The sequence below is a fragment of the Vespa mandarinia genome, chromosome 12 (assembly GCF_050613455.1).
Source record: "Vespa mandarinia isolate Hongniang chromosome 12, ASM5061345v1, whole genome shotgun sequence".
NCBI classification, from domain to species: domain Eukaryota; kingdom Metazoa; phylum Arthropoda; class Insecta; order Hymenoptera; family Vespidae; genus Vespa; species Vespa mandarinia.
The window spans coordinates 863,027-887,500 of record NC_140821.1 but is presented as its reverse complement, the minus strand read 5'-3'; the positions used below and the strand labels follow the sequence as shown (position 1 = coordinate 887,500).

The 24,474-nt window shown below is 38.3% G+C and overlaps 3 protein-coding genes and 1 long non-coding RNA gene across 7 annotated transcripts in view; 1 reads left to right on the top strand and 3 right to left on the bottom strand.

The window, feature by feature from the left end:
- The window catches only part of ftz-f1 (ftz transcription factor 1), a 36,699-nt gene extending 19,970 nt beyond the window's left edge, over window positions 1-16,729 (top strand). The window contains exons 1-6 of one of the 4 annotated variants that reach the window (XM_085660526.1): window positions 2,515-2,952; window positions 3,995-6,126; window positions 12,110-12,867; window positions 13,995-14,253; window positions 14,447-14,547; window positions 14,665-16,729. In XM_085660526.1, coding sequence (XP_085516652.1) covers window positions 4,734-6,126; window positions 12,110-12,867; window positions 13,995-14,253; window positions 14,447-14,547; window positions 14,665-14,811 — 2,658 coding nt within the window. In that variant the 5' untranslated portion in view covers window positions 2,515-2,952; window positions 3,995-4,733 and the 3' untranslated portion in view covers window positions 14,812-16,729. Of the gene's footprint in view, window positions 1-2,514; window positions 2,953-3,915; window positions 6,127-12,109; window positions 12,868-13,994; window positions 14,254-14,446; window positions 14,548-14,664 lie in introns of those variants that run through there. The other 3 variants (XM_085660525.1, XM_085660527.1, XM_035882548.2) reach the window with 3 other exon arrangements.
- ppl (glycine cleavage system H protein, mitochondrial) lies at window positions 16,414-20,349 on the bottom strand. Its single transcript, XM_035882573.2, has 4 exons — window positions 19,444-20,349; window positions 19,021-19,164; window positions 18,703-18,951; window positions 16,414-16,554 (listed from the first exon to the last, which is right to left on the bottom strand). The coding sequence occupies exons 1-3, from the start codon at window positions 19,583-19,585 to the stop codon at window positions 18,707-18,709; spliced, it is 531 nt and encodes a 176-aa protein (XP_035738466.1). The 5' UTR covers window positions 19,586-20,349; the 3' UTR covers window positions 16,414-16,554; window positions 18,703-18,706.
- Window positions 20,350-20,488: 139 nt separating this feature from the next.
- csul (protein arginine N-methyltransferase 5) lies at window positions 20,489-23,813 on the bottom strand. The gene is made up of 12 exons (XM_035882552.2): window positions 23,688-23,813; window positions 23,336-23,457; window positions 23,121-23,239; window positions 22,830-23,053; window positions 22,498-22,677; window positions 22,154-22,363; window positions 21,858-22,066; window positions 21,677-21,799; window positions 21,416-21,591; window positions 21,139-21,342; window positions 20,870-21,051; window positions 20,489-20,741 (listed from the first exon to the last, which is right to left on the bottom strand). The coding sequence occupies exons 2-12, from the start codon at window positions 23,422-23,424 to the stop codon at window positions 20,589-20,591; spliced, it is 1,869 nt and encodes a 622-aa protein (XP_035738445.1). The 5' UTR covers window positions 23,425-23,457; window positions 23,688-23,813; the 3' UTR covers window positions 20,489-20,588.
- Window positions 23,814-23,920: 107 nt separating this feature from the next.
- LOC146872630 (uncharacterized) lies at window positions 23,921-24,442 on the bottom strand. Its single transcript, XR_014982800.1, has 2 exons — window positions 24,267-24,442; window positions 23,921-23,974 (listed from the first exon to the last, which is right to left on the bottom strand). It is a non-coding gene; the product is annotated as an uncharacterized LOC146872630 (long non-coding RNA).
- Between the last annotated feature and the right edge of the window lie 32 nt (window positions 24,443-24,474).

Here is a 24,474-nt window from a genome sequence, read left to right as displayed (position 1 = left end):
ATACTAATCGACCTAGAAATAGAGTAATTCTGATAATGTTCGCATAATTTCTGTCCATACGGGCAAGAACTGTTCGTGGTTTTACGAACTCATTTTACTGTCGTATAACATCGGACATATATATATATATATATATCGTTATCGCGAGTTTATGCTAGCGTATCATCGTTGTCGTTGTATCGGCCAGTAGCGCGGAATACCGGCATATATCGCGTATGTGATGTTAAAAAATAACTGGCCAAAGTATGCCGAACAACTAAGGACTTTGTGTGTTGATTTTTTCCAATCGATATTTGTCATCCTTCTTAGAGAGACCATCGAAGTGAGAATTTTTTCGAATAATCGTCGTCGCATACGTGAGATAGATAGATAGATAGATAGATAGATAGATAGATGGATAGAGAGATAGAGAGAGAAAGGGTGGAAGGGAGAGAGATAGAGATAAGAAGATAGATTCTTCGCGTATTCTCAATCGATTCGAGTCGTTCTTTTCTGAAACAGCGATACAACACGACAACGACGACGAAGAGCCTTCGATGCTTTGCGTTTCTGGGTCATGGCTTTCACTTTCTTTCGTTCCTTCTTCCGTCGTCCCTTTCGTACGTTCCGATCGTATTCCTTTCGTTTTCGTCTCGAGACCCCTCCCCCACTTTGGCTCGCTCACAATCAGTAGGCAGCGCCGCCACCAGTCCGCCATTTTTTTTCGCCGATGCTTTTTACCTGCGGTAAATATCATCGTATAGACACGGTCAAAATAAAATCCAGTCCAGGTATTTCGTATTCGTGTTTGCCCGAACAAAGAACTTTATCTACAGGTATAATCTCATCGCGGTTTCTCGTCTCTCTTTCCTTTCAATCGATCCTTCGTTTGATCGATCGATCGATCGATCCACCTATTAGAGATCCTCCCTATGTAAAAAGCTCCAAAAAAAAAAAAAAAAAGAAAAAAACAAAGAAAAAGAGAAAAAATCTCTATATCTATCTTTATCTTCGATAAACTCGAGGCTCCTCTTTGCGTTTGAAAATGATTCTAGCAAGCATTCGGACACGCAAAGACGATGACGACACGCACTTGCGCGTGCATTCATGGTTGACAAGTATGTGTGCATTACGTGCAGCATTATGCGACATGTGAGGAACGACGATCTAGGGATATAAAGAGAGAGAGAGAGAGAGAGAGAGAGAGAGAGAGAGAGAGAGAGAGAGAGAGAGAGAGAGAGAGAGAGAGAGAGAGAGAAAGGAGTAGAAAAATTGCTAGAATCGTAAGAAACGTCTTTGAAGGGGTGAATAAAAGAAAAAGAAGGGTGAAGAAAGAGAGCCCATGGCAGCACTAATTGTAAGGAGCGAGAAACGCGTATCCAGAGAAAGAGAGAAAGAGAAATAGCGACGCAACGACTTGGTGTGCGACGGATGCGATGGTGGGCGGCGGTGACGGCGTGCGTGTGCCTCCGGCATGTACGTGAGCGAGAGCGCCGCAGAGAGGGAATATAGTGCGGTGAGGGTCTGAGGGGAGGGAATAGAGGTGGTTGGAGGAATGAGGAGGAGGAGGAGGAGGAGGAGGAGAGAAGAAACGAGAGGGAGCGAGTCGCGGCTGCGTCATGTTCTCAGCGAACTGGGTCAGTGGGTCTCCCCACCTCTTTTGCCTCGTACATCTACCAAGTATACGCACACACTGAGAGCCACTGCCTCTGTCGGGGAGTGCCAACGGCGTTACTGTTGACCCAGCCACGGCCCGTTGTCTCGCAACCTACCACGCGCTTGCTCCGAGCCCGTTTACACACTCGTCCCTTGCTTCTCTACATGCTTTGCTTTTGCTTTTCTCATTCCCTACTATATATCTTTATGCTTACTTCTTGCTTGATCTTTTTCTCTCTTTCTTCTTTTTTTTTTCTTTTTATTTCTTTTTTCTTTTTTTTCCTTTTTTTTTTTTTTTTTTTTTTTTTATCTTGCACACTCTTTCGTGCCACGTTACCTCGAGGCTTCTATGAAAAATGATGTCGATGTTAGTCCCGCATTTTAAGTTTTTAATACGCGGAGGATATGTCAAGAAAGTAAATAGACGAAAGAGCTTCTTAAATAAATTATCGGGCAATGTGCGTGCGTGCGTTTGTTGGAACGTGTCGGAAGATATCGAGAAGTGAAAGAAGATAGAGGAAAAAAGACGCGAAGGGCGCAGAGCGATAAGGGGCAAGAGCGAAACCGGTAGGTCGGCGAGTGGACAATTCTTTTGCTGCCGACATAGACCTGGTTCCGTAAGTAGGTCATCCCCTCTTAAGGAACGGCAGAGCGCGGTGGCGGCGACGGTCCTCCCCCTTCGATCGCGGCAGTACCGTCCCTCCGTCGTCTCGCCCTCCCTCGTTTCCTCCCACCACTGGCAGCATCAGCAGCAGCACCGGGCCAGTATGTACTGAGGCACCTCCATTCCAACACGGCGGCGACGGCGGCGACGACGATTGAGTGGTGGTGGTGTGGTGGTGGTGGTGGTGGTGGTTGTCGTCGTGGTGGTGGGTCCCGGTGGAGGTGGAGGTGGCGGGCACCTGGCCGCGCGCGCGGTGGCATGCGCTGCTGCTGCTGAATCACTTTCACTTATGCCGTGCGCTGTGTTGGATATACGACGCGACGTGCCTCCCCTTCTCTCCTTCTCGCCATTACTCCCTCCTCCTTCACCTCCCACCGTCGATTCTCTCTCTCTTTCTCTCTCTTTCTGTTCTCTCTGTCTCCGTCTATTCAGCTCGATGCATTCTCCGTCTCGCTCGCTCGTATTCGCTCACCGTGCCGCTCGTCGGTAAAGGGACACGCGCGCGTTCTCTTCTCTGTACCTACCGAAACGCCAAAGGAGTCTGACATACACATAGTGCGCGACCCGTTACTACTGTAGAGTCATCCGTCCATTCCATCGCGCGCGCGCGCGTACCTAGTGTGTGCTGTTGTTTTTCCTAATACCTTCAATAGGTACTCCTCTTCTTTCCTTCGTATCTCCTGCGTCCTCCTGGTGTCACGCCAAACGTTTCATTCGAGGAGGCTCCTTTCCTTTTATCGGTGGCTACAAAAGAGACAGAGTGTAAGAGAGAGAAAGAGAGAAAAAGAGAAAAAGAAAGAGGGAGAGAAATAAAGAGAGAGAGAAAGAGAGAGAGAGAGAGAGAGAGAGAGAGAGAGAGAGAGAGAGAGAGAAAGACATTACGAGCGCGATAATCGTGTCCGCTCCTTGTCGCGTTGGCCAACGATATACGTGACGCGTATACCGGCACTGTGCGGTGCGGTGGTGCGGCCCGGCGCTCTCCCCGCGCTGAGGCGTTCTCTCTCTTTCTCTCTCTCTCTCTCTCTCTCTTTCTTTCTCTCTCTCTCTCTTTCTCTTTCTCTCTCTCTCTGTCTGTCTGTCTGTCTGTCTGTCTGTCTGTCTGTCTGTCTGTCTTTCTCGACTCTACTCGTGGCTCTCTTCTACCTACTCTACCTCCGTTCGTCGACGGTAGGGCGGCGGCAATGGTAGAGGAGGGGGCGCGGGCCCTTCGGGAAAGCAACGAGGCGAGAAGACAACTCTAGTCGCACGCAGATAGCCGAGCTGTCAAGTCGTGCGCGTGCGGTACACGACTCCTTCCTTCCCTCTTTTTCGCCTACCGCGCCTTTTCTACACTCTTACATATACGCCTCTTCTCTCTTGTATCGTTTTAACGTCGCGCAAAAATATTATTCTTCCGAAACGAGTGCCGTAAAGTACTATTTTTAAAATATTATTACTATTATCACTTGTAGAACTGTTAGTACTATTATTACTATTAGTACACAATCATCATTACTATCACGTTTCCGCTAAGGTGGGAGCTTTTACTCTCTTTCTCACACTCTCTCTCTCTCTCTCTCCCTCTCTCTCTCTCTCTCTCTCTCTCTCTCTCTCTCTCTTTTAACGCACACGTGCGCGCGATACCACCACCTCCCTTTCTTACCTATTCTTTCGGTACGCGCGCGTCTCTCGCACGAGATAACCATTGGATTGCAGTGAGAAGACGGAGAAAGAAAACAAATTTTTAGAGATAGAAAGAGAGAAATAAACCGTAAAAGTAAAAAAGAGCGAGAAAAAAACGAGCAAAAGATAAGGAAAGAAATATTAAAACGGCAATATCCCGGTGGTGCTACGTGCTGCTGGTGGGTAGCGGTGGTGGTGGTGGTTTGTTTTTGGTGTACCGTTCCTCAAATTGGAGAGCCTTTATAGTGAGTTAGTGCTCTGGTGCTCCCTTTCGTTGTGCTGCTACACGCTACCTGGTGTAATCTAAAGCCGTCAAGATTTTAACTCGTGGTTCTTATATCGTGCCACAATCTCGGCGATGTTTCGGACGTAGCTCGGCCTCTATCGGAACGGAATTCACGATGCCCGATGATTTTTTGAGTGAAGCTGTGCCGCGCAAAAAAAACGTGACTCGGTGATTGGTAATACCATCCGTACGTTCGTCATCATACGCTTTAGAAAGAAAAAAGGAAAAAAAAAAAGAAAGAGAGAAATAAAAAAAGCTGGGTGTATTTTTCCTTCAATCTACAACCCTGTTGTCGTTACCGTCGTTATCAATCCCCCTCGACCCTGTTTAAAGGGTCACGAGAGCGACACGTTTTCGACCATCGTCGTCGTCCACCACCCCTTAATTTTGACCGTTTTCCGTAAAGATCACGGTCGCCTCGTATACCTTACTATATGCGCCGCTACGCGAAAACGTTCTTCCGTGCGGTCCTTGCGCAAGGGTGATATGTTATTGGAGATGGAGCAACATTCGGGTTTGATGTCCCTGAATATGTCACCGTTCCATCTAAGTCCTCAGGGCAGTCCTCAAAGTGCGGCGAGTGCTGGCCAACCGCAACAGCAGCAGCAACAACAGCAGCAACCCCAGCCGCAGGCTCAATATAGTTCTTCGCCGTATGGAAATTGCGCCCAGAGCCCGTCATCCGCTATGTGTCACCACCACCAACAACATCAGCAGCAACAGCAACAGCAGCAACAGCAGGCGCAATCCCATTCTCAATCGCAATCGCAACAATTACAATCGAGCCACAATCAAGCGCAATCTCAAGGTGGTGGCATCTCGGGTTTCGAATCGGCCTTCTTCTATGCGACCGCCCTCGAGGAGAGGTGTCCGATGTGCGGCGACAAGATGTCGGGCTATCAGTATGGTCTTCTCACTTGCGAATCCTGCAAAGGTTTTTTTAAACGCAATAATTCACCGTGCAGTAGCAAGAAGGTTTACACCTGTCTGTTCTCGCCGACAGGGGGTGGAGGAGGAGGAGGAGGAGGAGGAGGAGGAGGGGGCGGTGGTGGTGGGAACGGGAACGGGAGTGGCGGTAGCGGGGGTGGCGCGATCGGGGTCGGGGTCGGGGTCGGTAACGGTGGCGGTAGTGGCGGTGGCGGTGGCGGCACGTCGTCCGCCCTTGAGAGCGGGCCTTGCGGCAACAAGAAGGTATACACGTGTCTATTCTCGCCAACAGGGGCTGGAAGTAGCAACGGAGCTGGACCTGGCGGCAACAGCAATACCAATGGCAGCAATAACAGTAACGCTAACAACAACAACAACAACAACAACAGCAACAACAGTAACAACAACAACAACAACAACAACGTGCCGAGTGGCGGCAACTCGTCTGTCCTCGAAGGTAGTGCCGGTGGAGGTGCCGGTGGAGGAGCCGGTGGAGGTTACAGCACCAGTACCGCCAGTTCTGCTGGCAATGCCGGCGGAGGCAACGGTCCTGGTAGTACCGGACCCGGTCCTACCGCTAGCAACGCGACAACTGGAACCTCAGCAACTAGCGGCAATGTTGCTGTACACACCGGTACTCTTTGTCATCCTAGCTTGGGCCAGGTCGGGGTTGGTATCGTGACTGGCTCGCTACCCTGTCCCTCCGATTTCCCTGACACCAAGGACATCGTTATCGAGGAACTCTGCCCGGTCTGTGGCGATAAGGTCTCAGGATATCACTATGGATTACTCACCTGTGAATCTTGCAAGGGTTTCTTCAAACGCACCGTCCAAAACAAGAAAGTCTATACGTGCGTCGCCGAAAGATCCTGTCACATCGACAAGACGCAGAGGAAGCGGTGTCCCTACTGTCGCTTCCAAAAGTGTATCGAGGTCGGCATGAAGCTTGAGGGTGAGTTTCGATTTTAGGCCGTTCTTCTATTTCATCCGAGAGAAAGTTCGTTCCTTTTTCTTCTTTAATCAACGCGCTTTTACTTCTTTCTTCGCGATGTCAACTCCTTTTCATTTTCCTTCTCTATATTTGCGTTGGATTTTAGTTGGATTTTAGTTGAGTTTCAACGAACTTTCTCTTTTCTTAAATCTTGCTTACTTCGTTCGCGTTGCACATAAATATGAGGGCGTCTAGATTAGGGTCGGATTTATGCGCGATCGACTAACTTCGTCGTGATGCTGTAATGAAATAAATGTAACGTCATATATATTACGAAAATGCGGAGGAAAAAAAGAACGTAGCAAATGTGGGTGGTTGGTAGTAGTTTCGAATGATGGCGCGAAAAGTGTTGCACAATTATAACAGATAAAAGTACGCTTTGCTCGGATCAGAAAAATGTCATTCTTTTTTTCTCTTATTTTTTCTCTTTTCTTCTTTTCTCTTTTTTTTTATTTTTTTTTTTTTTTTTTTTTTCTTTAATGCAAGCGCGATATATGCGGATGTCTAAATGATCTTTCCGTTAAAACTTTGACAAATGACTATTTCCGACTTATTCATTTTGGAGATCATAATTTTGCATCAAATATTACAATGTACGAAGTACTGTAGTGGTATTTTCTAGCTTTCTAGTCTCCTCCCGCTCCCTTACCCAATACGGCGCCGAGTCAAAGAACATTTTCGCGGGAACGCGCGCGTGGTTGGCAACTCGTCTACTCTCGGTTATTTTCGGTTCTTCTCGAGAAACTTCGATCATTTTCGTATCCATTCGTATCCACATTTACACACACACACACACGAGACACCATGCAAACCCGCTTGCGTTCGAACTTAACCTTATTACAGGCAATAAATGTGGACAACGGAGTCTCTTTTTTTGCTATCAACGCTCTGTTTTCTCTTCCAAAAGCAATCGTAGAATAACTGTTCTCACTTTCATTTGGTATTTCCACATCGCGATCGCGAGGCATGAGTTATTTCAACGAATAATAAACCATACATCGACTTGCAGGATAAATCCTTCTTTATTGTTCCATGTGTTTTTTCCAAAAATGTTCCATTCGGTATCTTTGTAGTCAGTCGGTATCAAGTTGTTGTTCGTCGAAGGAAGGAAGCTCTTTTAATTGATCAATGATTTACGAAAATCAACGCTAATTTGGTGTCCCGCGAAGTTCGTTCGTGAAAATGTAATCTGGCTTGTGCGGCCGATATAATTGAAATATAACTAGGTCTAGGCCCCGAAGGCCCAGCGATTAAGCGAATCTCGAAAGAGTCGCTGTCGTAATTGCCGCCTTTGCACGCCGTTTTCCACGGCGCGTTCTTACCAGTGGAAACGCGGCATTGCCTAACGCGGAAAGTTTCCAGAATGCTTGCGAGCGTTTACGAAAGGAAGCAGTTTCTTATTTTTCTAGGCTAGTCAGAATTACGAAGAAAATTTAATTTAGGTCGACCGTAACGGTGTGCGTAACATTTTATTTCAATAATACGAATAACGACGACGCACGCACGTGTGCTCGCCTCACTGCCCATCGTATAGGAAATGAATCTTTAATGTCTTTCCACAAGACCGAGCTTGTAAAATTAGAGTATCTGTGATAAAAACTAGTGAATCGTTCACGTAACTCGTCCTTTACTTCGATTTTTCTTTCATTCTTCTTTCTTTCTTCCTTTATTTCGTCTGAAAGCTTTAAGTATCGTTTTATCGTTTAGACAAATAACAAATATTGGTAGGACACGATAACGCACCGACAATTTATCGATCTTAACGATTTCTTAAACTCACATATCGACGGTTTTCTAAATAAATCGACGATAATCATTGTTATCTTAAGTAGAATGTCGGCAGTGTTCATTACAATCCGGTTTGCATGTTCTCTTTGCGCGTATGTAAATTTTAATCTAAAGAGGATCTTCCTTTAAAGCAATTATCTGTAGGTATGCGAGAATCCTGACATAATTTAACTTTCATCGAAGTGGTTCGTTGACTAAACGTTCATTCGTTTTCCGTTTTCTTCCTTCCTCTTTACTCGAACGCCCATATTGTAGAAATATCATGGATACGGCTAAAATGCTTGTCTCTCATCGGCCAAGGTCTGCCATCTATAATACCACGCGTATGAGCTTTTATCGGTTTCATTTTTGTTACTACCAATACACCGATGGAATAATGACTGCGTTTAAACGATAATTTTAAATTGTATGAATAAGTAAAGCAACTTTACGTCAGCGAATAATTAAAAGGTTAGAATAATTGTTCTATTATTCGAATACTTGCTTACAATAAAAGAAAAAAGAACAAAAATTTCTTTGTTTGCTTTAGAAATTTATACTCATCATCGATTATCATTTTAAAAGTAATCGATATCCCCAAAATAAATCTTCAACTTTTAACCCTAATTTCATCTTCCGTTGGTAGCACTCAATGAATCCTTTAATGAACGTGCGTTACCCCTTAAAAAGTAAAGTTAGTCCCTTTACTCCTTACTTCAAGTAGTAAAGCATTTACGAGTCACAAGGAGCAGCAGCACCAACAGCAGCAATAGCAACGGCAACAACAGCAGCAGGGCATGAACAGCGCTACGTACGTACGACTTTAGTCCAAGCCCAAGAGATACTTGCGCAAGTGTCGTCTGGAAATTCGAGGTAAAGACATTTCGTTCCAGCGTTATGCCTACGGGCTAAAATCTTTCATCGTTCCCCCTTGTTTTTACTTTCTATTAGATGAACAAATTATAATTTCACCGATACATATACACGCGGAGAATTATTAGGGAGAAGTTCAAAACTTATCATTAAGAAAATTAACGTGTCTCGATCGTATCGGAAACAAAAATGTCATTCTAGCTAATATTTTTTAAAGGATCAGAAGATACGGCCATTCAGAAAGATGGTGAACATTCTTCAGATGAATTCGTTACTATTATCAGCAATTCTTTACAATCCATCTTCTTAGAGGAGTTCAAAGAGAAAACGAGAAAGAGAGAGAGAGAGAGAGGGACAAACAAACGTCTCGCATCTGTTTGCCACGTGGCCAGATTCCGAGTTTATTGGGATCTTTTAAAGTAGTATTCAATCATAAAAAGGGAAACAATAAAGGCACAATGGAAGCACGGAATATCGTGAGGACGCGTGCAAACGGCTGCTGACGAGTCTCCATTTAGGGACTCACGAATTTCATAATTGTCGTGTCGTGTTGAAAGACGGTGCTATACCTGCTCGCTTACTGCCAGTGTGTTGCCTTCCTCTGCCTGCTCGCCTGCCAGCCAGTCTGCCAGCCAGCCAGCCAGCCAACTTGCTTGCTTGCTTGTTTGCTTGCTTGCTTGCTTACTTGCTTGCTTGCTTGCTTGCTTGCTTGCTTGCTTGCTTGCTTGCTTGCTTGCTTGCCTGTTCAACTCCTACCTTCTCGTTGAGTTCCGGAGAGGTGAGGGAGAAAGGTTGAGGCGGCGCGCAGCGCAGAGATTGTGTAATCTCTCGTTGAGTGAAGCCTCACCGTCTTCTTTACATCGAGCCTTTTATTTCTTTCGGGCTCTCTTTCTCGGCTCCTCGCCCGTGCACACCCGAATTTGCGTCACTTACACCTACTTATGTCGGTGTCCGCGCTTTCTATCGTTTGATCGGCCCTCATTGGTCACGTGACACGAGTAATTTTCTTCATTGGCTATTTGCCATTTAGATGACCAATCGTGGAAATTCTCCTTTTGGTTTCTCACTTTTTCTTCTCTTTAAAACTGAAAGAATTATTCAATATTTTTGTCAGATTAATAATTATTCCTCGGTATTCTCTCTGCTTCTCGAATTTCACGAACAGTTCGCCACTTCCATCCATTTATTTTTTTCTTTTTTTTTTATTTATTACGTCTTTCGCAACGTATTCGATGATTTCACTCTAACGGTCGTGTTCTCATAAGAAAAGAGCCCTCGTGTGATTGGCTGGGCCATGGCCAACGATTCTCACGTGACCGCCTCTTAATTTCTATGGGGAAGACTTAAAGTCTTTGAATCCTTAGATCCGTAGAGTAGGTCTCCCTTTCCCTTTCGTCTATCCATCTATCTATTTATTTATCTATCTTCCTTTTTCTTCCCTTTAAGGTTTCGACGAGTGTATTTGCTCTTTCATTCTTGAATAATCTAGAGCTTTTCTTTCACAAGCTCTTTAAATCGCACCCAAAGTGGAAATCTAGGTACTAAACAGCTGTTCATTTCGAGCGAGCATTTATCGCGGGAGATGAAAAGAAGCGCGAGATCTGCTACGGACTGATAATCAAACTTTTCCGGTAGACGTACACTCCCATGAATTGCGTAATATTTCCGTGTGCAGAATCGCAGAGAATCGTATGTGTGTCCCGACTAAAACGAGCTGATCTCGTGTTCGTGTAAAATAAAAATAAAAAAAAAAATAAAATAAAATAAAATAATAATAAAAAAAAAAGAAATAGATGCCATAGAAACACGAAGATAATTGTCATCGTAATCGTATCGAATTCATGAATCACAAGCAAACGGTATATTTCGCGAATTTGCCTTTTATTTCTTTTTTTCTTTTTTCTTCTTTTCTCTTTTTTCGTTTTCCTTCTTCTCTTTTTTCTTTTTTTTTTTTTTTTCTTTGTATGCACAGTTGGCAAATGACACATATCAAGATGATAATTCAAATTCGTATATATTCCTGGTTACCGATAATAAAATCGCTTTTCGAAGGTCTCCATTAAAAAGAAACAAGGAAAAAAAATCAATAGGAACTGGATATCGTGTTGCGCGCAAGCCAATTGAAGATAGAGAAGGGAGAGAAAAATAAAGAAATAGAATTAGATAAAGACAAATGCAATTATTAGAATTATTATTACTTATTCGTTGTATAGACCGTACCTTATCGAGTTCGCGATGAGTAATAATGTTATTTCGAAACTACAATTAAACTCGAAAGTATAACGATCTAAAAAAAAGAAAAAAGAAAAGAAACGCGTAAGGAAAAAGAAAAAGAAAAAAAAAATAAACGAAAACAAAAAAGATACTTCTTCAATGGCGCATATTAACCGAATAGAATTAGACGCAGAATCCTGAATAATTTTTGATTCAATCGTACATACGTATTATATACCATACTATGGTATATGCGATAGACCATAGATGCATCGAAAAGTAGATGTGTGAAGTAAGTGAAAAGGAGGGAAGAAATGAATGAGGAGGGAGAGAGGGAGGGAGGGAGATGTCAAGTTTAGACGCGAACCTTGACGCTGGGCCATGCCTTTGGTCTGGTATGCGTAACGCGACGAACGCGGAGGGCTTCGGAAAGGAGAGAAGTGAGAGTGAGTGAGCGAACGAGTGAGCGGGCAAGTGAGTGAGAGTGAGAAAGGCAGAAAGGAAGAAAGAAAGAAAGAAAGAAAGAATGAAAGAAAGAAAGAAAGAAAGAAAGAAAGAAAGAAAGAGTGAAAGAGTAAAGGAGTGCGTGCGGTCCCCGTTGGCGGTGTCGCGACGACGGTGTCGATCGCGGGTCCGGGGGCTGAGAGCACGAAGCTATGGGTGACGCTGAGGTAAGGAGGGCCGAGGGAAGTGGGCAAGAGGGCGGGGAAAGAAGAAGGAGCACAGAGGCGCAGAGCAACAGAGAAGTGGACGGCGGCGACGGCGGGTTAGCGGCGCGATTCAACCTCCTTTCACTTTCGAGGAGCGCGCGAATACGTCGATCGCGCCTGTGTATTTCTATATGTTAAAATGTGTATGTGTGTGTGTGTGTGAGTGTGTAAGCGTGCGTTCGCGACGACGACATAGAGCAAAGCAAACGCGTCGTACGAAAATAGGCAACACTGCCGGTTTCGCCGCGTGTTCGCCCTACAAAACGCGAGTCGCGTTTAAAGAGAGGAGATGGAGGAGAAGGCTGCGATGGAGTCAGAGGTCGGCAAAGCTGTAATCCGTTTCTAAATCATTTTCTTTTTTGCTTTTATCAATGTTCCAGCTGTGCGGGAGGACCGCATGAGAGGCGGTAGAAACAAATTTGGGCCGATGTATAAGAGAGACCGAGCGCGGAAACTACAAATGATGAGACAACGGCAGCTGGCACTGCAAACGATATGCGGTAGTCTCGGCGATCCATCAAACTATACTTCCACCGTAACACCTTTCCTGCACATCAAGCAGGAGATTCAAATACCTCAGGTCTCGAGTCTAACGTCTTCGCCGGATTCGAGTCCGTCTCCGGCGGCGGCTGCGGTGGCCGCCGCCGCTGGTGGCCTCCTCACCACGCAATCCGCTGGCGGTGGTGCCGGAGGCGGCGGCGGTGGTGGCGGAGGAGGAGGCGGCGGAGGAGGAGCTGGGCAGCATCAACTGATCGCCCCTTCCTCTCAGCAAAACCTCGCCGCCGGTAATCACCTGCACAACCTCAACCCTGGCCTCGATAGCAAGCTATGGCCCGCTAATTCGACCACCCCCAGTCCGAAGGCCTTCAACTTTGGCGAACAGTCGGCGCAACCCCACGGACCGCCGCCGGCCTCCGCGCCTTCTACCGCGCCCTTGAAAACTAGTCCGCTGATAAGAGACTTCGTGCAGACGGTCGACGACCGCGAGTGGCAAGCGTCCCTCTTTGGGCTCTTGCAGAACCAAACGTACAATCAGTGTGAAGTGGATTTGTTTGAACTAATGTGCAAAGTGCTCGACCAGAATCTTTTCTCGCAGGTCGACTGGGCCAGGAACTCTGTATTCTTCAAGGATCTCAAGGTGAGTTAGCTTGGCTCTCTTCCTCCTCGTAACGCTAACCTCTTTATATCCCCACTCCCTCCTCCTCCTCCTCCTCCTCCTCCTTTCCTTTCCCTTTTTCTCTCTACACTTATTTACAATACATTTTGCCAGCCGATCTTTCCCATTTTTTCAATACTTTTCGATCATTCGTACGACTACGAGAGAGTCTCTTCGAGGAAAAACCGGCGGTCCGTTCTTACCGATAAATAACTCGTCGTTGCTGGCCCGCTCGACTCTACGAGTGGCGGGGATGTGAGGTAACCAACGGCATTGCACAATCACTGAATGATTTCAAGCATCGCCTCATATCTAGGTCATAACGAGATACGTTTCTGGGTTATGGCGGTTGCCCCAAAGCAGCAGACCCATGTTAATTATATAGGATTGCGTATTACGTCGTCATCGAGATCCCAATATGCACCTATTTTTCATACCGATTTCGCTTTCCATTTTTTTCTGTTTTTTCTTTTTTTTTTTTTTTTTCTTTTTTTTAATTCTATCGATACTCCTCTTCTTCTTTCACTCGCAGCATGAGATTCGATAAACTCCTCGGCCACGTAATATTATTCGTTTTCTTTCCCTTTCTCTCTCTCTCTCTCTCTCTCTCTCTCTCTCTCTCTCTCTCTCTCTCTTTTTCTCTCTTTCTCTCTTTCTCCCATGAAAAGAAGCGATTATGATATCCATCGACATATTCATTTGTTCGCGATTACCACCATTCAGTATGTATAATATCGTTATTATTGACACTCTACGTAAGCAGACTTATATCGAGTGCCACTCAAATTTTATAACACATGTCCACTTTTGTATTTCGATTATTTCGAGATTTTTGTTGAAATTTGTCTTGCACGGTTCTTTTTTCTTTTTTACAAACTAAACGTGATGGTTTTCTTCTTTTCTCCTTTTTCTTTCTTTTTTTTTTTTTTTAATCAAATCCACAATCTACAACTTACGATCATATTATACGATCATATAATGTGTCGATGTTTATTCATTAAATTTATTTGTATTCATTAAACGTATTTCGTGATCATTATCATTATTTATACTGTATCCTTTACATTCGTTAAATATCAATGTAAAAAGGAAAAAAATGATTTTAATAGGTCGACGACCAAATGAAATTACTGCAGCACTCCTGGTCGGACATGTTGGTGCTTGATCATCTACATCAAAGGTTGCACAATAACCTACCCGATGAGACCACGCTTCACAATGGCCAAAAGTTTGATCTTCTGTGCCTAGGCCTACTCGGAGTTCCTTCCTTGGCAGATCTTTTCAACGATTTGTCCTCCAAACTTCAGGAGCTCAAATTTGACCTGTCTGATTACATTTGCATGAAATTCCTGATGTTGCTTAACCACGGTAAGATTTTAATCTCGCCTATCCTTTGTTCTTCTTTTTCTTCTTCTATCTCCTATTATATACTTGCAATAATTAGAGAGAAGAGAGGGAAAACAATAAAAGAATCGATTCTTATAAAGTCTCTTAGGAAATTATTTATAAAATTATCAACAAAAAAACGGATTGATTGGTCGATTATCTTTGATATATACAGATGTTCGCGGTCTGGTTAACAAAAAACACGTACAGGAAGGTCACGAACAAGTTCAGCAGGCACTTTTGGATTACACGTTAACTTGTTATCCGTCTATACCGGTAGGTTTTATTACAATTTCATTTTGCAAAATTTTTATTTACTAGTCTTTCCCGTAAGATATATTCTCTCTCCATGGTCCACATATATTCTCACATTATTTCTCTCTTTATATATAGGACAAGTTTAATAAGCTGTTAGCAGTATTACCAGAAATCCACGTGGTAGCGAGTAGGGGAGAAGACCATCTTTACCAGAAGCACTGTAATGGCGGTGCTCCAACTCAAACGCTTCTTATGGAGATGCTTCACGCCAAGAGGAAATGAGACGATAGATTCGTGTGCCGACTCTACCGTAAAATAATAATCCATTGGTATGTACTATATTTTAAATACATTGGTAGAGTCCTCGAAATGTCAGACAGAGTGGACCTCAAAGTACCTATTATGAGCTAACTCGGCTTAGGTATCGGACCAAGTTAGATAGCCGTGGTTCATAAAATACCTATGCAAACAAATCAAGTATAGACGTACATACTTTACATATATACATAGTATATGTATTATAAAATGTATCTAAATATATAAACATAATGACATATATTTTCTATATTTGATGTTGAAGTTTTAGAGATGTATCCGTGGAAAAAATTACCCCTGTTGGTGATACAAGCGCAGGGAAACAGTAAGCAAGATGCCTTGAAAACAGTACAAAGGGTGGTTAACAAAATATTGGTCAAAGGGCAGGCAACTTTGTCAAAATAAGCAAAGCTATTTTTCTAATACTAGATGCGATTATTTTTAAGCATACCACTGAAGCCTTGCTCACACTCGAACGAAATATTCTAATAGTAACAAAAATCAGATCTCTCAGTTGATCGTGCTTCTGCAAGAAATTCAATTATAGGAATATTTGAGTGATAGTCAAATCACGTATATGATTCTATGTATTCACGCGGATAATGTACACGAGCCGAGAGAAAGAGAGAGAGAGAGAAGAGTGCAGGTGGATTTGTGCGTGTGCGTGCGTGTGTGCGTGCGTGCGTGCGTGCGTGTGTGTGTGTGTGTGTGTGTGTGTGTGCATGTGTGTAAGAGAGAGAAAGAAAGAAAGAAAGAGAGAGTGCTTATGCGCTCATTAAAAGCACGGTTATATCTGGACATCGTTAAAACTTCCTACAAAAATCTGCATTTTTCACACTTGCACATAGCAGGGCTACTGTACTGTAAATACTAGTTAACACATTCCAATTATGTTGTAAAGTATAAGTCATGTTAAATATGTAATTATAATATTTTGTGTATAGTTTAATGAAATAAATATATTTCTGTTGCTTACTGAGAAAAATCATTAGCTACTTAATATCTTCACATTAATTTTATAAGTTTTAGTCGTGTATCTCTCTTTATTATTTTTCAAACAGGTGGAGGAAGAGAATAACAACAGAATGAGATATTTTATTATTGTATGTTATAACGTAATAAAGAATTTGTTTAAAAAATAAGAAAATTATTGGAGCAAGGTTTATGTGGTCCTACATTGATTAGCGATTACTACAGACTATGGGCGCACACGTAACCGCGTGCATACATATATATAATAGAAATATAAAATGCATGCACATACGCATGTGTGCGTGTGCAAGTACGAGTACGTGAAAATTAAAACAAAAAGAAAAAAAAAGGAAAAATAAATAAATAAATAAATAAGTATATAAATATATATATTGATATTGATTTAATATATAAAATAAAAACACAGACACAAACACACATCCATATTCTCTTATCACAGTTGTTGAATAGATAAATATTTAACCTAATATTAAGATAAAGATCGAAGGTAGTAATTTTTCATTAAGATTATATTATTCTTTAGTTAATAGTAAGAAATTTTTCAGTGCTGTGAAGGTTGTCTTTTGACGCCTGTGGTACCCAAGCCGTCGAATGATATGCGTGCTAAATTTCAAGTTCGGATGTAGCATTGTGAACAATTATCCTTGCTCGTAATTAGCTGGCTATCGATAGGATTGCCTCCTGAAACTCCCCTTTGATCACGTATCAAACAAGTACCTGGGAAATAAAAACTATTTTAATACTTCCAATTTTCCAACGACGATCGCAATACGTGTAGCTAAGAATAAATAATTCCTTAACGTTGAATGAATCTTTGATGTGACCTTAGATTAAGAGTCGTACGTTGCATTAAAAAAAAATAAAAAATAAATAAAAAAAAAAAAACAGAAAAGAGGAGTAACAGGCGGCCGAAATAATTTTCTGGGTATCCAAAAAGGTTATTAGGTACTCGTGATTTCTACGAGTAAAGATGATCTATGTTCACAGCTGCGTTTGGCTTTAAATCAATATACAAGTATGCTAATGTGTTCTCAAATTTTCCAATCCGTCTGGTTCAAAATGTACGATCTGATCAGATACAATCGAAAGATTATCGTTTTCTTCTTCACATACACACACACACACACACACACACACACACACACATATATGTATATTTCTTCTTCGATCCCTTGGAAAGCACAGTTTTATTTCACTCAAACAGGAATGTCTACCTCTTCTCATAACTGTATTAAGTTTTTATACTTTTACATTTTTAGTAACCGCATACCTCAGTACACACACTTTGACAGCAATCCATACACAATAAGTTGGATGTTGTTTTTCATAGAACGGTACTTTTAGTTGCATTAATTCATACGTGCATAAGCATACCACAATGTAAAAAGTTCCATTGAGAAATATTGTATTTGTCGTAATGTCCATGTCGCTTTAGTTATAAATATACATGTTACTAATTAAATTATACTTGCGATCTGTATATTGTACCAAAATAGAAATCTAGTAAATAATGTCAAAGGTTAATTATACACGCATGGCCCCACGTTGCTGTTTGGGTAAGGCAAGTTAAAAACGTGTGTCATATTTATGTTATAACAATTACATTTACTTTCGGAAATTGTGCTGATCACATCGATATGATAAATATCACGATATAATTTGAACTATCGCAAATACCATTCATTTGAAATATTTAGTTCTTAATTGACCGTTCTTTATCCACGTCCAAGAATAAAAAATAATCGTTTCATTCATTATTTTACATCATTTAAAATAACGATTATTATCGAATAACAGCGTTAGAAATTCTACTCAATATACCTCTGATGCAAAATGTTAACTAGACAAAATGATATATAATTTAATGTAAATGTGATTCCTTCATCGCGCGAATATATATCACGAAAAATTTATTTTAACACGAAAGGGAAACTCATACGTTGTTAACACTGCCATTAGAAGCTGGCAATTGTAAATTATGTAGAAAAATTCAATGATTGTAAATATATCTTTATTATTAACAAATTATTTTTTCTTTTCAGAATCTCTATATAATATGTCATATTATTATTCATTGCATTCATTAAATACCCATCATGCATGACAATATGATTCCTTATATTCTTAATTTCAACAAATACAAATAAATATTCTCCCAAAAAAACATATAACGAAAAAAATAACATATATGAAGTTAGGTCAAAGAATATCTCACAATATTCATACTTTCAGAATATTTCATAATATCAATTATGTATGCTACAAATTTTAATTGTCATTTATAATTTACAATTCATAAAATATGGATCTCGTGTTTATTCCTTTCATGCTAAATATTATTATATTGTCATGATATGAAAATAAAAATACATGATAATACAATGCAGTTTGCATTGTAAAAACATTATTTTTGATATGCAATCCTATGTAAAAAGAAATCTTCGCTATAATTGTCGATCAAGAATTACAGATAAATGATATTAAATCGAAAGTTCATAATTGGAAAAAAAAGAGAAAAAAGAAAAAAGAAAGAAATGAAATCTGCTATTTGATAATATATTTACTGACTATACAAATTGACTTCATTTTCTGTGATTCGCTTAAATTTTGTCTAAAGATCACATATTTATAAAAACAACTAATTATTTTTGATATTCATCTATGTCTACATCATTTGTGTCCATTGTATTTTTATGCTTCAAAATGAATAAATAAAAACAATATCTGCTTTGTATGAAATAGATTGTGTTTGTGAAATGGTTTTATAATATCAATATATATATATATATATATATATATATATATATATATATATATATATATATATATAATTTAATTAGTTTATGAAAAAAATTATATAAAAACCGTTTTAAGGATTTTCACTTTCATGGGAGCCAGACTTCAAAAATAATTCATAAGCTTTTTCATTCATAAGAGCCTTGATTTCCTCAGGATGGCTTAGTTGTACTTTATACAACCATCCTTCATTATAACAAGATGAATTAATCAATCCTGGTTTACTTTCCAATGCATCATTTTTTTCTATTATTGTTCCACTGACAGGATTTATTAATACGGATGCAGCTTTTACGGATTCCAATGCACCACATTCCTCTGAGAATAATGATATTTATTAAAAATATAAAATAACTTTAACATATAAAATTCATGAAAATATCAAACCATCTTTTTTAAAGGTAGATCCAACGTCTGGAAGTTGAGCATACACTACGTCACCTAGTGCATCTTGTGCATGATCAGATATACCAACTGTTCCTACATTATTATCTACTTTGATCCATTCATGTGTATTCGTATACCATCTTTCTAAATAGGTTAAAAAGGAAGAAGAAAATCTTCATGTGAGTACAAGTAAATAATAGAATCTTTAATGAATAACACTTATAATTATATATAATAAAAGTAATTAGAGATAAATAATTCGTAAAATTGATAGTATAAAAGTCTATCATTATCATTTCGAGATATTGTGAATGTTTCGTAATGTTTTACAAACTAAACAATATTTTTATATACCATTCTATCAACAAAATCGTGCGTTCTCTTGTTTTAAATTTTCTACTAATATTTTTCATTCGAACTTACCCGTTCTTAATCGTTGAGTTGTAGTTATATTACGTGAAGTAGATTGAAACGAAGTTGATATAGGAATTGTGAATAATTGAGTCTTATGTGAAGTCACTTTTTCAAAAGAATGCTTAATTATTCTTGTAAACAATCTTGCCATTTCTCTCTCTCTATCTCTCTCTCTCTTTCTCTCACACACACTCTCTATCTCGTTTACTCTTTTAATATCAAAAAAGTTTCGGTCGACTTAACCTTACTTTGCTTCGTGTCGTCTGCTTGATACTGCCAAAGCACTCCGAATGACGTCGTCTTGTTAGTCCGTGGAATACGAACGAAATGGCGCGTTCGAGCAAACATAAGAATATTTCAATAATCTTTAGAATATTTCTTAACCGTTTCTGGTGTCATCAAGAACTGTTATCTTTACGAAGATTAATGGAAACTTTATGCGATGTTTCAACAATTAAACATAATAAATAAAATAATGACTACAATCCTACTGTTTGTTCATTGTTTCTTCTTGAAAGAATTATTTATATATTTGTTTGTTTATTTATTTATGTCAATAAATATTTTAACTAAATTAAAAACCTTTGAATCTGATATTTTTTTCCCTCCAACTAAGTTTTCCGATAGCTAACAAATACGAATGTTATAAGCAAAAGTATTCTTTTTATAATATATAATCTTTTTTCTTATATTTCTTTTCATTAAGGCAAGATATTTCTAATACAATTACGAAATAACGAAATAACGAGTTATCACGAGCCAAAGAATATGTTACAATCACGTGAGGTTAAAAGGGCAAGAGAAATATTTTATAAAGATAACTTTAGATCTCTTTTTATCAAAGTTGGATGATATCATGACGACCTCGTGAGTTCAATGAGAATAACATAACAATAATAATATAGGGAGGTATAGATATTTTAATATCGCATAATGTTATTCTTCTTGCAGTAATCACTTCTGATTATTTATGTGCATTGCATTAATTTTTAAATAAGTTTATGATAATTATCAATGAATATCAGTTTCTGTAATAATCCTTTAAAGTCCGATATTAAAATAAGTATATTTATTTTTAATTTTGATAATACTAGAAAAAAGTAAAGCGCATTATTAAATACATATACACTTATGCGTATGCGTGCGTATGTGTGTTATAAACCAATAGTATAAGATCTTCCATTTGGATTATGAATTGATCCTATAATTGGTTCACTGATACACCACTCGTACCAAACATTTTTAACATTGCATCGGCGCCAAAAATGCAAAACTATTTTGTTCCCCTTTTTCAACTGAATAGATTCCTAATGTGCGATATATATATATATTGTTAACTTCTTATGATTATTAAATATAAAAGTATATAAAGGAATGTCAATTTTGAACATTACAATAATAATAAATATGTATATATCTTTTTAATCAAACTCACCTTTATAGGAAAGAAAATGGGAAACCAGCTAAACATTTCAGGACTATGTGTACTAGGTTCTATACTTAATGTAATATTATCATATAAGACTGCTTTGAAATAACCAGAAAATCCATGAAGTATGGAATCTTGTTCAACATCAAAAGTCTTCGTCTCATATCTGTTATTATCAATAATTTCTTCTATAACATATAGGTATTCATTATTGTTATTATAACTAATATATATTTATAAGAAGGTAACTCTATTAATTTTAAATTATCACTTACCTTTATTTGGATGGTTAAACGTAAATAGAGGTTGTGGCTTTGCTATGTCATATTTATTTTGCAAATGAACTACATATGGCGTCTCGAAATTTACAAGAGGATGTTTATCCCTATCTTTGCATTGTCGTACTTCATTATATAATTTAGATGATTGTACAGGGCCAATATACGAAGTGTATGAACATGGAATACTGATTCCATCATCTAAATATTATTTAAAATATGAAATTTATCATGTAATTAACTCATTTTTCTTCAGAAAGAGATATTTATATACCTTTCAAAAATCGTTGGACACCATCCAAGCATTCAGGAGAAAGTTCATTATCTCCAAAAGACCCGAGCAGTTCAGATATAAGAATATCTGCTTGTTCTGGAGCACACCATTCTCTCATGTCACATGATACTACGGTTACTTTATCTCCCCACATATCTCCCTGAAGAGCCTGCAGGCTTTGAAAATAAGAAAATTTGAAATATATATTTTACATACTTTTTTTGTTATAAAAAATATTCATATTATTCAATAAAATCTTACGTATTGACAGCATTTGGATTTTTCTCAACTGCATATACTTTAATTTCTTGATTTGTTAACTTGGCAGCATTTAATGCAGCACGCACAAGTGGTCCTCTTCCAGCTCCAACAACCATAATTACCCTATAATATAGCATACATTGTTGACCGAGTTCATACATCATACATAAATGATACATACATTTTATCAAGTTTAGTTTCCCTTTTCAAATTTATATTTATTATTGCTTCAACTATAGCAGCTTGATATTGGGTATACTTTATAGGATCTTTTTCAAATATTTCATATGTCTGCGATTCAAGATTATCCATCAATGGCTGTAGCGGACATTGCAGATAATCTTCGTAACCGCGAGCAAATCGTTCAACAGGCCCATCTATTTGACAATTCTATAAAAAAAAAATTTATATAACACATTGTTAGAATGTGACATTTATATTATATTATATTTTACTTAAAAGAATACTTTACTTTACCTTCCATAAATAGTCCAAGTAATTATGATAAAGTGTAATACTATTATATCGATTTGCTCCTGTCAATATAAATTGTACTTCCAACATAGCAAATTTCTTTATCAATATTTGATGTGCTTTGCTTAACACAGGATATCCCTTTTTATTAGTTATAAACAAAGTTGTTGGCAGTATCAAACATCTTACAGGTTCTCCTAGCCACCTATCAATCTGATATATTTTACATAAATTTATTAAGAATACACTTTCATTAACTTGTAGTACTTTAATTATAATTCATCTTCACTTCTTAAAAATGTAAAAATTTACGGAAGAAAAGAGAGAAAAAACGATAAATAAGTTACCTCTTCTGATTCAGGAAGATCATGGCTCACAATCAATGCAATTGCTAATTTCTTATCATAATCACAAACTGTTCTAAAACCATTCCACCATTCCCAAGGATTTTCAACCATAATATTTTCCTCCCCTCTGTATGAAAGTGCTTGTTTTAATGGATTTTCCATTGGTACTTGTACCCATATCTGAATTCATAGATACAAAAAAAAAAAGAAAAAAAAAAAAAAAAAAAAAAAACAAAAAAAGAAAGAGAAATAATTATGCTTTCTATATAAAATATTCTTTACTCATTATAATTACGTATAAGAAATAATACATCAGAAAGAACACAACATACTTGAAAATTACAAGTAGCTGATAATTTATCATTAATAATTCTGGCAAGATTTATATTCTTTTCTATGCCTCCTATTAATTTAAGCGTAATTCCTGCCAATCCTAAATGACTAGCTAATGATAATTCCTGGTTTAATGTTTCTTCACTATTTTTTCTATAATTAAGATCTTTAGCATCGACTTTTATATGCGATGATATTTTTCCAATAATTAAATTATTCCAATCTATAAAAAGAATATTATTAAGTTAATAATTTCGACATTATCCTAATGTAATTTTCATTATACATACCAGAAGTACATAATACCAAATCAGGTCTTGTAAGTGGCCCCTGTCGATTTTTGACAACACCCGAAATAAATTCTCTTTTAAACAATGGATGAACCAGTGGTATACATATAAATTCAAATCTATGAAAGAGTAATAAATTACATATCCGTGTAAACACTTATTAAATATATAATTAGAAATATATCAAAGATAGTATAATATTTTTACAAGTATACCTAGATGAGGTTGCAGCAAATAAACAATTACTTAGATCAGGTACAGAACAAAGATCTAATCCACATGAAATTGGTCTTTGGTTTGTCATTATTTCTTATCATAAAATAATTCGAGTTATTCTCTGAAAAAAAAGGAAAAAAAAAGGAAAAAAAAAAGGAAAAAAAAAAAAGAAAAATTATTATTTAATAATGCTTTCATTTGATAATAACTTCAACTAAAGAAATTTTAATATAAAACATGATTAAAAACTTAATAGATTATCTTAAAGCTAATGAAGTATATTAATAACAAATAAATGCAATGTAATTTTCAATTACATTTGTATATTAAACTTTTAACTAATAAACGTACCTTTTGTCCGAAGCGTGTGTGACTTCAGCGACAGTTATGGACAAAATATGAACTACGAATACAAATGAGAAACACTACCCCCACCATGCGTCTATCGTATCGGTGTATAAGCTTGTTTGGTTATTCCTCTCAACACGTGCTATAACTATTACTTTCATGTGGGTGGAGTAAATAGTTTAGTAGACTGTGAACTCACACTTTTCAATATTTTATATGTATATGTTTCTTTGATAATAGCGTGTCTCGCTAATGATTCATGCTAGGTACGACGTCGATACGCATTTGTTCTACAAATAAAAGTATAAAGAATAATAAATATAATTAACACATATGATAATTAGTATATAAATTTGCAAATTTAAAGAAATTATCTTTGAATTTAATTATATCCTATCTCATATAGAGCTTAAAAGCTTTTTATTTATGCATAAATTATTTTCAAAAAGTTATTGTTTGAATGATATGAATTTTTTTTTGAAAGAGATAAAACTTTTTCAAAAAATTCGAAAAAGCGGAATCCTAGATTAAAGTTTTGTCTTTAAAATGGGACCTTATTGATCAAACTCGGTTAAGAATTACGCCTGTTTTCATTGTTGTCGTAAACCATTATAAAAGCAGGAGTGATGAACAACCTTAACCTTATTTTCTTTAAAGATTGTGTCGAAAGCAAATCATGAACCGGTACTTTGTCAACAATAGGCATGCATGCACGCATTACTCGCGGTAAATCGGAACAAGTCGGAACAAATCGGGATACATCGGAATACATCGGAATATGTCAGAGAAA

Coding starts and splice junctions, on each gene's coding strand:
- ppl (XM_035882573.2), bottom strand. CDS start 19,585: ATGGCAAGATTGTTTACAAGAATAATTAAGCATTCTTTTGAAAAAGTG. Junction 19,165..19,443: donor AACTCAACGATTAAGAACGG/GTAAGTTCGAAT, acceptor TAACCTATTTAG/AAAGATGGTATACGAATACA. Junction 18,952..19,020: donor ATCTACCTTTAAAAAAGATG/GTTTGATATTTT, acceptor CATTATTCTCAG/AGGAATGTGGTGCATTGGAA.
- csul (XM_035882552.2), bottom strand. CDS start 23,424: ATGACAAACCAAAGACCAATTTCATGTGGATTAGATCTTTGTTCTGTA. Junction 22,364..22,497: donor ATCTTCCTGAATCAGAAGAG/GTAACTTATTTA, acceptor AAAATATATCAG/ATTGATAGGTGGCTAGGAGA. Junction 21,343..21,415: donor TGTCCAACGATTTTTGAAAG/GTATATAAATAT, acceptor AATAATATTTAG/ATGATGGAATCAGTATTCCA.